Source organism: Gambusia affinis, linkage group LG08, assembly GCF_019740435.1.
Source record: "Gambusia affinis linkage group LG08, SWU_Gaff_1.0, whole genome shotgun sequence".
Taxonomy (NCBI): Eukaryota; Metazoa; Chordata; class Actinopteri; order Cyprinodontiformes; family Poeciliidae; genus Gambusia; species Gambusia affinis.
In genome coordinates, this window is record NC_057875.1 from 29,737,362 (window position 1) to 29,750,952 (window position 13,591).

Genomic DNA, 13,591 nt, shown 5'->3' on the forward strand with positions numbered 1-13,591 from the left:
TGTCAGCAATATAGTTTTTTTTAATTTTCATGCACATAATCATGACTGAAATGTGGTCATCTGTATACACAACGGTTGTTGTTTCCCTCTGCTGTTTAGAAATACATACTAGAGAGAGTTTTTCATGTTTTTCTGTGTTGTCTGATTGGTTGAGCCCAGAAACCAGAGCAGATGTAAGGATGCATCTCTTTACTTGGTTCTGACAGGTCTGTCTGAGTCTGGGCTGGATGAGATAGCCCTGGAATCCCTCTTCCCTCTGCCGCTCCTGCACAACTGCGTCCGCCTGGTGAGGAAACACACTGCACCTCTTTAGAGAAAACACAAGGAGACGAGTGCTGGGAACGCTGAGAGAATGAAATCGGAAACATTTGTTATGAAGAGATGGATGGGAAGAGAAAGAGAAAGAGAAAGAGAAGGGTTTGAAGTGTGCTGAACCTTTCCTACCCGCTGCAGCGCCCTCTGCTGGCTCTGGTGAAGGGAGAATGATGCAACCTCAAAAACAGATAAACCACAGATGTTATTAAAGACAAATATACTCATAAGATAGCAGTCAGAAATCAGAATTAGTGTCAAACTAGTAATTGATGTAAGACAGCTTAAATCTTGTTGATCTGGTTTATTGTGGAATACCTGAAATGAAACAGACAGACCCTTTCAAGAAATTAGAATATTACTGAAAAGTTCATTTATACATAGGATATTACACAGATGGATGTTTAAAAGCCTTTCATTATGATGACTTCCTGTTTAATGAAAACATGACATTTAAAATGAAAATATTACATCAAACCAACAGAAAAATATTTTATCATATAAATGTGGGCTTCATTTAAACTATTTAATAATTTTCTGTCTTTATCGTGGTTAATAATGGTTAGCTTAATAATGAATAGATACAATAAAATACTGACAGCAGTCAGGTAACTGAAAATTAAATCTCAAATCACAGCGCCACCAAAAGGTCAAAAATCCAAGAACGCCACTGAAGTGTGTGAGTCGATCCCTGAAAGTGTTGGTTTTACTGCAAATTCTTAGAGATTTGCGCAATTTTTTTCATTTAAACTCCAAAATTTGATTTTGTTTCACCAGTGATTTCACTTGCTGAACTGTCAAACTGCATCAAAAACAAAAACAAGTGCTATCAGAAGCAGGAAAACTATGCTTAATCCCTGCTTTAAGGTCACCAGTCTTAAAAAGTTACTCTTAATCCATCAAATAAGCCTCATCACAACACATACTCTAATTTACTGAATAGGACTGTAAGCTTGATGGATAGAATAAAGGGTTTCTCTGAGTTCAAATGCAATCTGTTTCCTGTTTGATGTTCAGGTGGAGCAGTACGGGAACCTCTTCTTTCATGGCCTGGAAGGCAGCTGCCAGGAGTATATCGCTAACCTGGTGGCTCACTGCATCAAGGTACGACCATCTGACTGCTGGTTTCGCCACAAACACAAAGGAAATCTTTCTTTGTTGATTTGGCATGATGCAATGAAGCAGAAATTGTGTGCAAACAGCAATGCAATGTAATGACACTGCTACTACCACAGCCAGTCGATGGGGCGGGGAGAGAACAATGGAAAGATTTTGCTAATCTATCAGTAACTGGCGGCTGTTGGAGTCATTAAAAGACTAAAAACTGTTTAAGACATTGATCTTTAAATATAATCACCTGAAAGGCTTTGTAGGCATATCTTATCTGAGATGCTAACGCTCTTTAGCCACCAAGCTCCAGTAGTGGATATTCTGTAGTAGTGTGTATTATTGTGAAACAAACATTCTCTCTCTGATGGCAGCGATGTGCCAAGAAAATCCCTTTGTGTTCATTCACGTCCTCCTCTTCTGCCCTGCTGCTCTGTTTCTCGCAGCATGTAGTAGTACATTTCTTATGTTTCCATGGCAACGTGCCTCTTGCCTCATTGTGACTCCTCGTTCAGCCCCGCCTCCCCTGTGTGTGTTTGTAGTCGAAACAGGAGGCGGAGGGGATGGGCTGTGACGTGTTGAGGGTGGAGGTGGAGGAGAGCCTGACCAGGGAGCAGCTGCTGGAGACTTTCATCACCTGTGGTGAGAAATGTTCACACTGACACACCTGGAGGGAGAGACGGTGTCTGCTCCGTTAACAGGCTCGTCCTGAAACCAGACAGGACTCCTCACATCTGTTTGAGGGGCTAATAATTCACAGAACCTATCTTTACCTCACCAAAAATAAAATTTCAATTTTACATCCAAGTTTTATTTATTGTTTGTACAATTAAACTTGTTTGAATATTCCCACTCCTCATCCACTTACATAATCTTATGTATTACATGTATAATCTATACCTCTAACAAATAAACCTGTGTTTAAAGAGACAGTATCATGTAAAATCAAGTTTCTTTCAGCTTTACATCATGTTATAATGTTATTCCCTCATCACAAACATACCTGGAATGTTGCCTTGATTCTTTTATGCATGATTGATAAATCCTTTAATCTCTATGGTAACCATTCAGCTTTGCAAAACGCCTGGGTGGGCCTAGCTTCACCTTGGAGCCACAGCTCCTCCTCTCAGCTGCAGTTTCCAAGCTTCCAAGCTTGCGTCTCACCAAGCAGCCCTCCCTCTGTGACTTCCCCACTGTGCTCCTTCAGACTAGACAGCAGCAATTAGCAAACAGCTGGTGGAACAGAGAATCAGCTGGTGAAAATGTTGTTAAAGGAGGAGCCATGTTCTTCTAAGCTCATTATAGGAGCTACGTCTATGCAATAAAATAGCACAATCAATATTTATTGATTGATTGATAAATCAAGTGCTCTTTATTGTTAGCCTGACTGAAGATCTGTGGAATGTATCCATTCACGTGGCACACTTTTCCAGGCTTCCTGGTGCCAGCAACGGGCTCGGGGTTCAGAGAGGTGTGTGGATACTCTGATCAGTGTGTGGTGGTTCTGCTGGAGGGAGTGGAGAAGGCTTCATCTCTAACAGGCCTGCTTGGAGACCTCTGCCTCAGTCTGGACAACAGAGGCTCCGCCTCCCCTCTGATTCTGAGCACAGGTACGACCAACAGCAGACTGAGCAGCGACTTAGATTCATGTTCAACTCTAGGCCTGTCAGGATAATTAGTTTTCCTGCATCATAAATTGTCCCGGAAATGATTGTGATAAATGGCAATATAGTCATTTTGAGATATTTTTCAACTAGTAGAACAATGTAGGCCTGGTAATGCGACTACAGCCTCTAAAAGATCAATAAACTTTAATTTCCGAAAACATCAAACACTTTAGGTGGAAGACATTTTAAATATCTAAAATACATAAACCGAACAAGAGAAACAGCAATAAATAAAATGTACTGTGAAGTCTCAGCAAAACTCCCAGTTCGAACTTTTGGAAAATAAAAAATAAAAGTTCAAATGAACTACTATGCATTGTGTGAAATGTTTGCAGTATTTTTTCAAAATGTTGGCTTTTCAATAATATTAAAGTATCACTTTAAAGATTAAAGTATTACACAAACAAGCATACAAATGTAAATGATCATTCTCATTTCATTTTATCATGTGATTAATTGATATATTGCTTATTGTGACAGGCTTAAGTTCAATATTTACTTCTGTCTGAAGTAAATATTTCACCAGCACTGTCAGTGAGCTGGTGGCATAAAATAATCATATTATGTTATTTGCTCTGCTGCCTTGCCAAAAGAAGGTCCTGGGTTCCAATCCAGTCCAATGGTGTTTCTGCATGGATGTTAGCATGTTCTGTGTAGTTGCTCTCCGGGGACTCAGGGTTCCTCCCACAGACTGAAAACATGACTGTACTTGTCCCTCCCTGTTGCCCCTCAGTGAGTGTGAGTGTGTGTTGTTATTGAAAAAGTTTTTTTCAAAATTGGCATTAGCTACAGAGGTTTGTAGCTGCGTTTCCATTAACCATAAAAATGTGCAGGTGAAAGTATGAAAATAAATTTGCTTGATGTAACATACCAATTTTCAATAAAAACCTTTGTGCTGGGATGAGGATGGTTTTTCAGTCATATGGAAATAACTATTTAACAAAAGAACAATTGAAACACTTTTTCACATGATCAACAGCAGGATGTTATTACTCCTGTAAAATCACTGGCTGCAGTTTCCCCAATACTCTGAGTAAGTAGCCGCTCCCAAGTAGGCAGGGCTTGTTGCTCCAACGCCTGAATGTATTTGTGTTCCCCATGCCCTGCGACCTCTGCAAGGACAAGCAGGAATAAATGGATGAATGTAAAAGTTAAGGTTCTAGTGTTGTGGTAATCTTGACGAGTCTCAGTCTCAGGAGCAGTCATGGTGTATCAACTGGTTCAAAGCACCACCTTGCATGTTCTAGATGTTCCCCTGGTTACACATTGCATTGGATCACTCCAGCAGTTGATTAACAAGATTTTGCACTCCAGCAAAATTGGTTAATCAACCGACAGCTGTAACCAGGTGTGCTGCAAGAGGAAAACATCTAAAACACATCATGTAGTGTGTCTGGTCACATGTACCTCACTGTCCTCACGCAGGTTTACACCATGTCAGAGAGAACAGCTTCCTGATTGGCACATTGTCCAAGCCCCGCCTCCAGGGATCAGAGCTCCGCCTTCAGCAGCATTTCCGTTGGGTGATGCTGCGCTGGGACCAGGAGCCGCTGCACGGCCTGCTGGGAAGGCACCTGCGCAGGAAGCTGCTCCACAAGGTAGGTCAAAGGTCTGGCTGCAGTTGCTCCCTTAGATTTATTTTCCTGCTTTACTTCCTCTTGATAGAGACAGTAAAATCAGTTCTAAACAAGCCTGAAAGGGGCAGAGGTCTCTAAAACAACTTTTTTTCAGCTTTACATCATATTATAATGTTATTTCCTCATCAAAATATTCCTGGACTCTTGCTTTGATTCTTTCATGTTTGAGATAATCTCCCACGGGTTAAAGCTGTGCAAAACACCTGTGTCGACCTGTCCTAGCCTCACCTTCAAGATGAAGCTCCTCCTCCGAACTGCAGTTTCCAAGCTTCCTCCTAAAACAGCAGTCCGCCAAGGCTCCTTCAGACTAGCCAGCAGTAATTAGCAAACACCTGGTGGAACAGAGCATAAGCTGGTGAAAACGTTGTTAAAGGAGGAGCCATGCTGTAATCACTCCTGAAGGCGGAGTTTCAGGAAGAACAGGTGTTTTTAAAGACACAGAGGCCCAATTTCACAATTGCCATGTCAAATTTCTTTTTAAGTCATATTTGAAATATTTCTTACATTTTTAACAACAAAAGGTAACATAGTTACTTGATTGTGCTATAAAATGCCACTATGTGCCTGGAAAACACATGTCACCATTTTCTTCTGACGGTGATTCACCTGTAACCTGTTGAAACACTCTGTAGTGTAGAATAAAAGCAGCTGCTCCTGTTGCAGGTGGGGAGCGCGGCCTGGTCAGCAGACGGTCTCATGGAGCGCTCTGTGCTGTGGGTGAGTCAGGTGTGGCAGCAGCTCAATGCCTGTCTGTCCCGTCTGGGGACCCACGAGGCTCTGCTGGGCCCTCAACTCTTCCTGTCCTGCCCCGTCGTCCCCAACAACGCTCAGCCCATCGTCAGGTGGCCATCTGTTGCATAACAGCATCTTATCCATGAATGACCCATCATTCCCCTAAGAAGGCGGAGTCAGACTGTGGAGCGGATGTGACGGGGTTGTTTTCCAACAGGTGGCTGGCCCGCCTCTGGAACGCGGTGGTGGTGCCGCGAGTCGAGGGGGCCGTCATCTCCCGCATGACGACCAAGCGCTCCACCTCCTCTTCCTCTCAACGACCATCTCCTAGCAACTGCGGGCTAAGCACCGGACAGCAGGCCGTGGTGAAAGCCGCCCTCAGCATCCTGGTCAACAAAGTCGTGATGCCGGGTTGCCCCCTGCCTCGCCACGGTGAGTGGGCGTCGTCCCCAAAATGGCAGATGATGAGTCATCAGAAAACATCAGGTTTGAGGTAAAGAAACAATTTTTGCTCAATCCTTCAGAAATGGACCGGTACCTGCTGGAGTTTCAGGGAGGCTCGTCTCCTCTGCTGGCCCTTGGTTCGTGCAGGGAGGGAGCAGGGGGGGGGAGACGGGGCCGCGACGGCAGCAAGCTGAGGCGATCCAACACCAGCCCCAGGAAGAAGGGAAGCCCCTCGGTAACCTGGAGCTCTGGGGGCTCCTTCAGAGAGGGTCAGTACAGGAAGCAGCATCTGGGCCCAACGCTCACATAGAACAATAGCTCGGTGTCCACTCACTATATAATTATGGAAATTGGAATTACAAAAATGAATTTGCTTAATGGAAACATGGTCACATTGAAAAATCTCAGGATGAGGTGGTTTTTCAGCTGTATCAAAGTACTTCACAAAACCTTGATAGAAATACTTTCTTCACATTGTGTGAAGCCAGGTGTTACTACTGGATGAAACGACAAAGAAGACAACAAGAAGTGGTAGAAGGATGATGTCACAGCAGGTTTTATTGTTTCCTGTGTGAACAAGCTTATTCACATGTGACTTTAATTGCATTTCTTGTTCAACTGCGAAATTGCATTTTTTTCAATATTATATATATTGATAAAGTTTTGTGCTCATTTGCAATGGAAACAGCTACAGATACGTTTTATCATTAATCATCTTTGAAGCTCAGGCGTTGATGGAAAAGTATTGTGTTCATATTTGCGCATCCTATTCATAAAAAATAGTGTCTCTTTTTCCATGATGAATAGAGGCTTCTTGTAATTTGCTGTAACACAGACTGCTACAGGAGATTCTTCCTGCCCACACCCATCACTGGCTACAATAACTCTGAAGAATTTTCAATTAATATGAGTTACAGCAACATTTATTTTCTTCAGGATTTTGGAATTTGAATTGACAGTGTCCACAAGGGGGCACTGTTTCATAGGCATAATAGATTCCAAACTCATTACATCAAAGGACCCAGAGGTTCCCAGTGTGGAGACAGAACACCTAATTTATTTAACAGAAATGTACTTTAATGATTCATAACATCCTTGATTCTGTCAGTACATTCTTATTACCTTCAGTTGTGATGATAACGATGCAAAATCTCAGAAAGGAAATCAAAATGACAAAGAATATTGTTGAGTTCAGCAGGAGCTTAGTGTTGTTTGTTAATAGAATTTCTCCTGAATGTGATTTCAGGTTCGGTGTCCAGCTCCGATGTCCGATTCATGTCCAATGGCCACAGGTTGGTGTTCTGGCTGTTACTGACACCCAGTAACCACCGCAGCAAGGCTGTGGAGTCTGAAAGTGTGTGTGTTTCATAATTCACCTTATGGTGACATTATTGTCTGGGTTTGCAGGCAGCCAGCTGGCCTGCCGGTGTTCTTCGATGATGAGACGGATCTGATCAGAGAGCTGCAGACCATGTGCTCCAGCAGGTCGGAGCCGGACATCAGTCAGGTAGACACACACCAGTCAGGTAGACACACACCAGTCAGGTAGACACACACCAGTCAGGTAGACACACACCAGCATGTCTCTGGTAAACTGTTTAGTCTTTAGCTTAACTCTGATCCAGCTGCAGAATTGAGGAGTCAGTCTGTCTGTAGGGTCTTTGTTGTTTCCTCATGTCAGACAAGTTTTAATATAAATGAAAAAAATTAAGTCTGGCATTTCCTGACCCTGTAATTGATTATATATGTCCTCAATTTATAGTTGTTAGTTTCCACAGAATTCTTCAGCTATTTAAAAATATGCTCAAAAAGTAAGTACATTTGAGTTTGGATGTTTTTTGTTTTGTTTTGTTTCAACTATGTTACTTGGTGATGAATGTCTACCATTGGAAAGCCTATTTAGTTTGGTGTTGCTACATTTGTAACCAGCATGACTAATACAGGTGGAAATCCTTGAAAATGTTTGAATTGTTGGGTGATTTTCCCAAGCACTTAAATTTAGTTTGAAGTGCAGGAAACATAATCTTTATTACTTCTATTATCTTTATTAACGTAATCTTTGTTGCCTCAGTGTTTCCAGTCAGACCCGTTGTACTGTGTATTGGCCAGTATGAGATACTCCTGGTATGATAAACGTGACTTGGAATATTTTTTATTGTAACAAGGTATCTAACTTAAACATTTAGCATGTAACACAATCTAATTGTTTCCACTTACAACAAATCAAATATTGCACTACTGCTTTTTGATAACATGATTCTTACTAATTTAATAAATTTGTTGATATTTTATTGTTTTTAAGAACACAGTTAAGAGTAATAGCATTCAGCTATTTCACATTCTAATGTTAGCACATCACGAATTAGTTTTTTATATCTAAAAATATTTAGAAAAATACAAAATAATGGTGTTCTTCAATCTCAAATAGTGAGATAAAATGCAAGCTAATCTTAAGCAGTAGGTTGTTTTATATTTTGCAAGTTATATTATTGCATCTTGTAGCTTTGGTTTTTATTTGGCTGACTCTGAAAACTAATATTATCAAGCTATTTAGCTGCCAGGCTATTAGTTCAATTAAATTTAATTCAGTTTATTCATACAGCGTTAATTCAGAACAAATGTGTCAAGACACTTAACAGCTAGCATGATTAGTATGTAATGTGCTAAACACAAATACTGCTCTAGATTTTTTTTTTTAAAACAACTTCTTAAAAAGAAAATTATCTTATTGAATTCAAATTGATAAAAAATCTTGTATATTTTTAAAGTTTGGTAGCTAGCTAGCATGACTCCATGACTTTTTAAAACCAGAGCAGTTGATAATTAGTCGACTCCAAAGATGGTAGTTCCCAGAATTAAACCTTCTTAATTAAGACAAGATAGCCTATTTTCCTTCCTGTTGCTAATTTTTAAATAAACCATTTAGAACAAGAAACATTAACCCTTTACTCCAGTTACAATGTGTGTTTTTTAGCATTATATAGCACCTAGATAAAATGTTATAAATTAATTGATTTTGCCACAGATACCAGACAATACAGAGTTATGTACAAATCCACATTTTAAAGTTGGCTAATCGTTATGTTTATGCTAAGTCATTTATTTATTTATTTATAAACAATAATTAATATTACTGATAAGACAGGAAGCTTTTAAACATTATGCTAATAGTTTGACTCATGGCTGACAGTCATTCTAACTGTAGAGGCCTTCAGTGTGTCTGGTGCTGGCGTTAATGTTTAATGAGCTCCTGTTCTGGTAACTGGTACTTGATGTGGGAGAGGACACTACATTTCACATTCAAAAATAGATAATCAAAGCTCAGCATGTTAATTCTGCTCAGACCACAGGAAATCCATGTCATGTTCAGACCTTTAGTTGCTGAGCCTCAGGTATTCTGACCCAGCTCTTTCAGATGTTTCCTCTTGGGTCCCACAGATCTCCCAGGTCAAAGACAGCTTGATCCTATTTCCCAGAACTCCCAGTAAGGAACAGCCTGGCCACAAGACTAACCAGGAAGCAGCTGTCCAGCAGCAGTCAGAGGTAATGAGAAGTTTCATATATACAAATATTTACACTTTTTATTGCATTATTCTCTCTAAAATGACCATCACAAATGTTGGGATTTGTGTGATATCAATAATTACTGAACAGAAAGAAGAAAAATCTCTGCAGTTGGTATTCAGATCATTTGAATCTTTTTGCTGCATTTACAGATGTAAGGCCTTTAGTGTATGTCTCTACATGCTACATATCTAGAGACTGAAATTGTTGCAAATGTCATAAAGGCCAGAGTTATCTAATGGCTGTCATCAGATTGTCAAACCTGAGCCGCAGTTCTCTGCAGTTCCTCCAGAGTCACTGTGGAGCTTTTGATTGTTTTCTGAAACTCTTTCCTGGCTTGCCAGTTGAAAAGATGTTCAAAGCTTAGGAAATAGTTTTAAAACTCCTTTAAATGTGCAGTATGTTAGTTTAATACACAATATGTTTATTGTTTATAAACATATTGTTTATATGACCTGACAGATAACCAAACCTCTCTGGCTCCTCCCTGTGGTTCTACTGCCATCTGCAGTAATGAAATGCACCCCTTAGCTGAAACGACCAATCAGAGCCAAGAGGAGGGTCTTAACGTTGTCAATCAACTTTGTGTAAACACTTCAGCTTCGCTAATGGCAGTTATTTTAAGGTGTCGGGGGGAAAATGCAGTTTCATCTTTATTTGTAAAGAAGCTTCAGAATCATGTATAATTTGTGCCACTTTATGTTGGGCTGTCACTTTAAATCTCTTCAAAATAAATGTTTATGGTTGTGACTTGATCAAATGTAAAGTTCAGAGAATTTGAATTCTCCAGCGAGGCACCAGCTGTGCCTCCACTACAAATGTCCACCAATCTTAGTCTGTATTCTGCTGATGGAGAAAAAACACAATTTCACAACTGCAGTGTCTCTATTAAAAAGAAATGAAATTAAAATTACACCTGAAAAAGTAATTAAAAAATCATGGCATTGATGGACTAGCACTATATTTCAGTCATGGTGCTGGCGCTCATCATCTATCAGCCAATCAGAGGAGATGTTGGAATCTTCTTCAGGGGTTGGAGCAACAACCCCCTCCTACTTAGAAGTGTATGAGGCATTTGGGGAACTTGTAGTCAGTAATTTTACAGAGTTATGGCGTTAACATGTTGAAATGACCCAACTTTTATGAACTGTGATGCTGTGAGAAAAAACAAAAACAATTCCATCATCCTCCAACAACTTCTTCTGCGTTTTCGCCAGTAGTAACATCAGGCTGATGACCATGTGACACATGATTTGATGAGCCCCCCCAAAAAACTTATCGTAACACTAAAACTTCTTATTAAAACATTGAAATTGGCATGTTTCCATTTAGTAAATTTCATCCATCCATTTTCTGTTCACCCTTCATCCCAAATGGGGTCAGGAGGGTTGCTGGTTCCTCTCCAGCTATGTTCCGGGTGAGAGGCGGGGTCACCCTGGACAGGTTGCCAGTCTGTCGACTCGCAGGGCAACACAGAGACACACAGGACACACAACCATTCACACACACACTCACACCTCGGGAGAATTTAGAGAGACCAATTAACCTGACAGTCATGTTTTTGGACTGTGGGAGGAAGCCGGAGAACCCAGAGAGAACCCACCATGCACAGGGAGAACATGCAAACTCCATGCAGAAAGACCCCGGGCCGGGAATCGAACCCAGGACCTTCTTGCTGCAAGGCAACAGCTCTATCAACTGCGCAACTGTGCAAACCCACAGTGAATTTATTTACCTAATTTCAATTTGCACAACTTTACGGTTAATGGAAGTGCAGTTGCTGCATGTCACAATGTGTTCACAAATGAACAAACCATCAGAATGAAACCCCTTCTGAGTAGAGTTAACTCATAGACCCCCTGTATAGTTTTGCTGGTACTTTGACTAACCCCCAGGTTCTGTCTCCTGTGTGATGATATTGGTCCATCTGTCCCAGCAGGCCGTCTGTCCTGGCGGGCCGGGCCGCAGCTCCGTCCAGCTGGCCTGTCAGAGCAGCAGCAGCCGCTCCGCCCCCCGTGTCAAGTCGCAGCTTCCCATCCCAAACAGCAGGGGGCAGCAGACGCGGGTGTCCAGCGCCTGCAGCAGCAGCAATAACAACCAGACCCAGACCCCCCCCAACCTCAGGAAAGCTCCAGCCAGCAGCAGCAGAACGAAGCAGAACCCCCCCAACGGCAACTTCTACTGCAACAGCATGAACGAGCGCAGCAGCTCACAAGACGACATCTGGATCCTCCACAGAGACCTGCACCATAGTAACCAGTAGACCCACCCCCACCCCCACCACCACCACCTCCAGCTATTCTCATTGTAAAGACTAGGTACCTGACGACCTTGGATTTGTACTTCTCTGTACTTGCTACTCTGTACTGCAGTTGTGTATTTGGGGACCATAGTGGATTCTACTACAGTATTTGAACGACGCGCTCACATAGGAGTGAAAACACTGTAACATTAAAAAAAATAAATAAATAAAGCAGCAGGTTGTTTTTTTGTTCTGTTGCCTTAATTCAAGTGTTTGAGCCCATTGCATCATGGGACGGCGTTCAGATCTGGAACAGCTCAGCCCTCTGGTGTACTTACAGTGAAATCTTCTTCTTCTCCTGAAGGAATAAGGTCACACCAGAAATAAAACACTCACACTATCAGGCTTTTTGTTCTTCTTTCTTATTTTTTGTATTTTAAGACATTCAAGTGTTTTATCTCCAGATAGTTGCAAGGTTGGTTTAAATACTGTTGAAATTAATCAGGGTTTTACCAAATATATTTGTAAATAAGAGTACATTTAAATGCTCTACAGGTTGTTGTACGTGGTATTACTCTTGTACAGGATAAAACCTTAAAGAAAACCTGCTGAGGAAACTTAAAAAAAGAAAAAAAAGAACACTAAACCTTGTACATAAGTGTTTGTAGATTAAGTTTGGTTTTAAACCCTCCACTTGTTTCAAAGTGAATGGGATGTGGCAATAAGTAATAGAAGTGTATAAACACAGGATGTCCTCTGTCAGTTGTAAGCCATAATAAATATTTTAAATGCCCAACATTTCCACCAGACTCATGTTCATTTATTTCCAGCCTGTTACACAGTAATAATAATAATAATAATAATAATAATAATAATAATAAACCGTGTTTTAGTCTGGAGAGTTTTGGTTTGTTCAGTCATCTTCAATCAAGACATAAGTTTATAACCCAATAAACAAATATAAGAGGAAAATGTTGTAATGCTTATTTGTTATTAGGCATGAATATATATCACATTTTAACTACATAACCATGGCTAATGCACCTTTATTTAACAAGGTCTTCTAGCCTTAGTAATGATCATACTGCAATAATACATTTTATCTCCAGGGGTGCCAGTGTTTTCTTTCACTTGTGGTCAAAAAGTTCAATTCCATTATTTTCAATATTGCCATTTCACACTAAAGAATTATTTGACGCACAAAATCCAAAATAAAGTTTTTCTAATTTTTGCCATTTTCTTTACATATTCTTGGCGTGTGCAGGTCTCCATAGAATCAGATTTAAATTGTCTGGAATTTTTTTCTAGCTCATACAGGATCAAACACACAAAGACAGTCACTTTATTTAATTAATGTTGCTGAAGGTTATCATAGATTATCATTTAACGTAACTTCCTAATTGTGTTTTACCCATTTGGGTAAAACACAATTAGGAAGTTACGTTGGGCGATGAACACTCAGACAAATGGGAAACAGCAAGGAACTCTGAGAAATTTGAAGAGAAACGTTCTGTTTTACGATTTACAAGAAGTTCAGAAGAAAACCCAAACTAATCCTGAGACTAGAGGTAATGAGTTATTATATTCCAAAATCTGGTCACAAACTGGAGACCAGCACTTCTGTCCTGAGTCAAGAGACTTCTACACCAAGAAAAGACAAGTTTTATCATCCGAAGAGACAAAGATTGAGATGTTTAGAGTGTTTTAATGCCTTTAAATATCCAGAAAATATACTTAGTACAATTTGCATTTGCATATAATTAACTCAAAATGTGCAGGATTTGTGCGTAAACACTCTAATAGGCTAAAATATTGTGAGCTGACACTAAACCTTGACAGCTGCTGTTAGTCAGACTGACTGAACTGGTGTTTAATAGTTTGTCTTG

The 13,591-nt window shown here is 40.5% G+C and overlaps 1 protein-coding gene across 3 annotated transcripts in view; it reads left to right on the top strand.

Annotated features, from left to right (window-relative positions):
- Positions 1-11,750, top strand: part of cttnbp2 (cortactin binding protein 2) — a 105,511-nt gene extending 93,761 nt beyond the window's left edge. For 2 of the 3 annotated variants that reach the window (XM_044125732.1, XM_044125734.1), the window contains 12 exons: positions 207-286; positions 1,330-1,416; positions 1,962-2,061; positions 2,853-3,029; positions 4,512-4,684; positions 5,387-5,565; positions 5,673-5,887; positions 5,980-6,168; positions 7,146-7,191; positions 7,307-7,406; positions 9,338-9,442; positions 11,400-11,750. In XM_044125732.1, coding sequence (XP_043981667.1) covers positions 207-286; positions 1,330-1,416; positions 1,962-2,061; positions 2,853-3,029; positions 4,512-4,684; positions 5,387-5,565; positions 5,673-5,887; positions 5,980-6,168; positions 7,146-7,191; positions 7,307-7,406; positions 9,338-9,442; positions 11,400-11,726 — 1,778 coding nt within the window. In that variant the 3' untranslated portion in view covers positions 11,727-11,750. The remainder of the gene's footprint in view (positions 1-206; positions 287-1,329; positions 1,417-1,961; positions 2,062-2,852; positions 3,030-4,511; positions 4,685-5,386; positions 5,566-5,672; positions 5,888-5,979; positions 6,169-7,145; positions 7,192-7,306; positions 7,407-9,337; positions 9,443-11,399) is intronic. The other variant, XM_044125733.1, reaches the window with a different exon arrangement.
- The last annotated feature ends 1,841 nt before the right edge of the window (positions 11,751-13,591 follow it).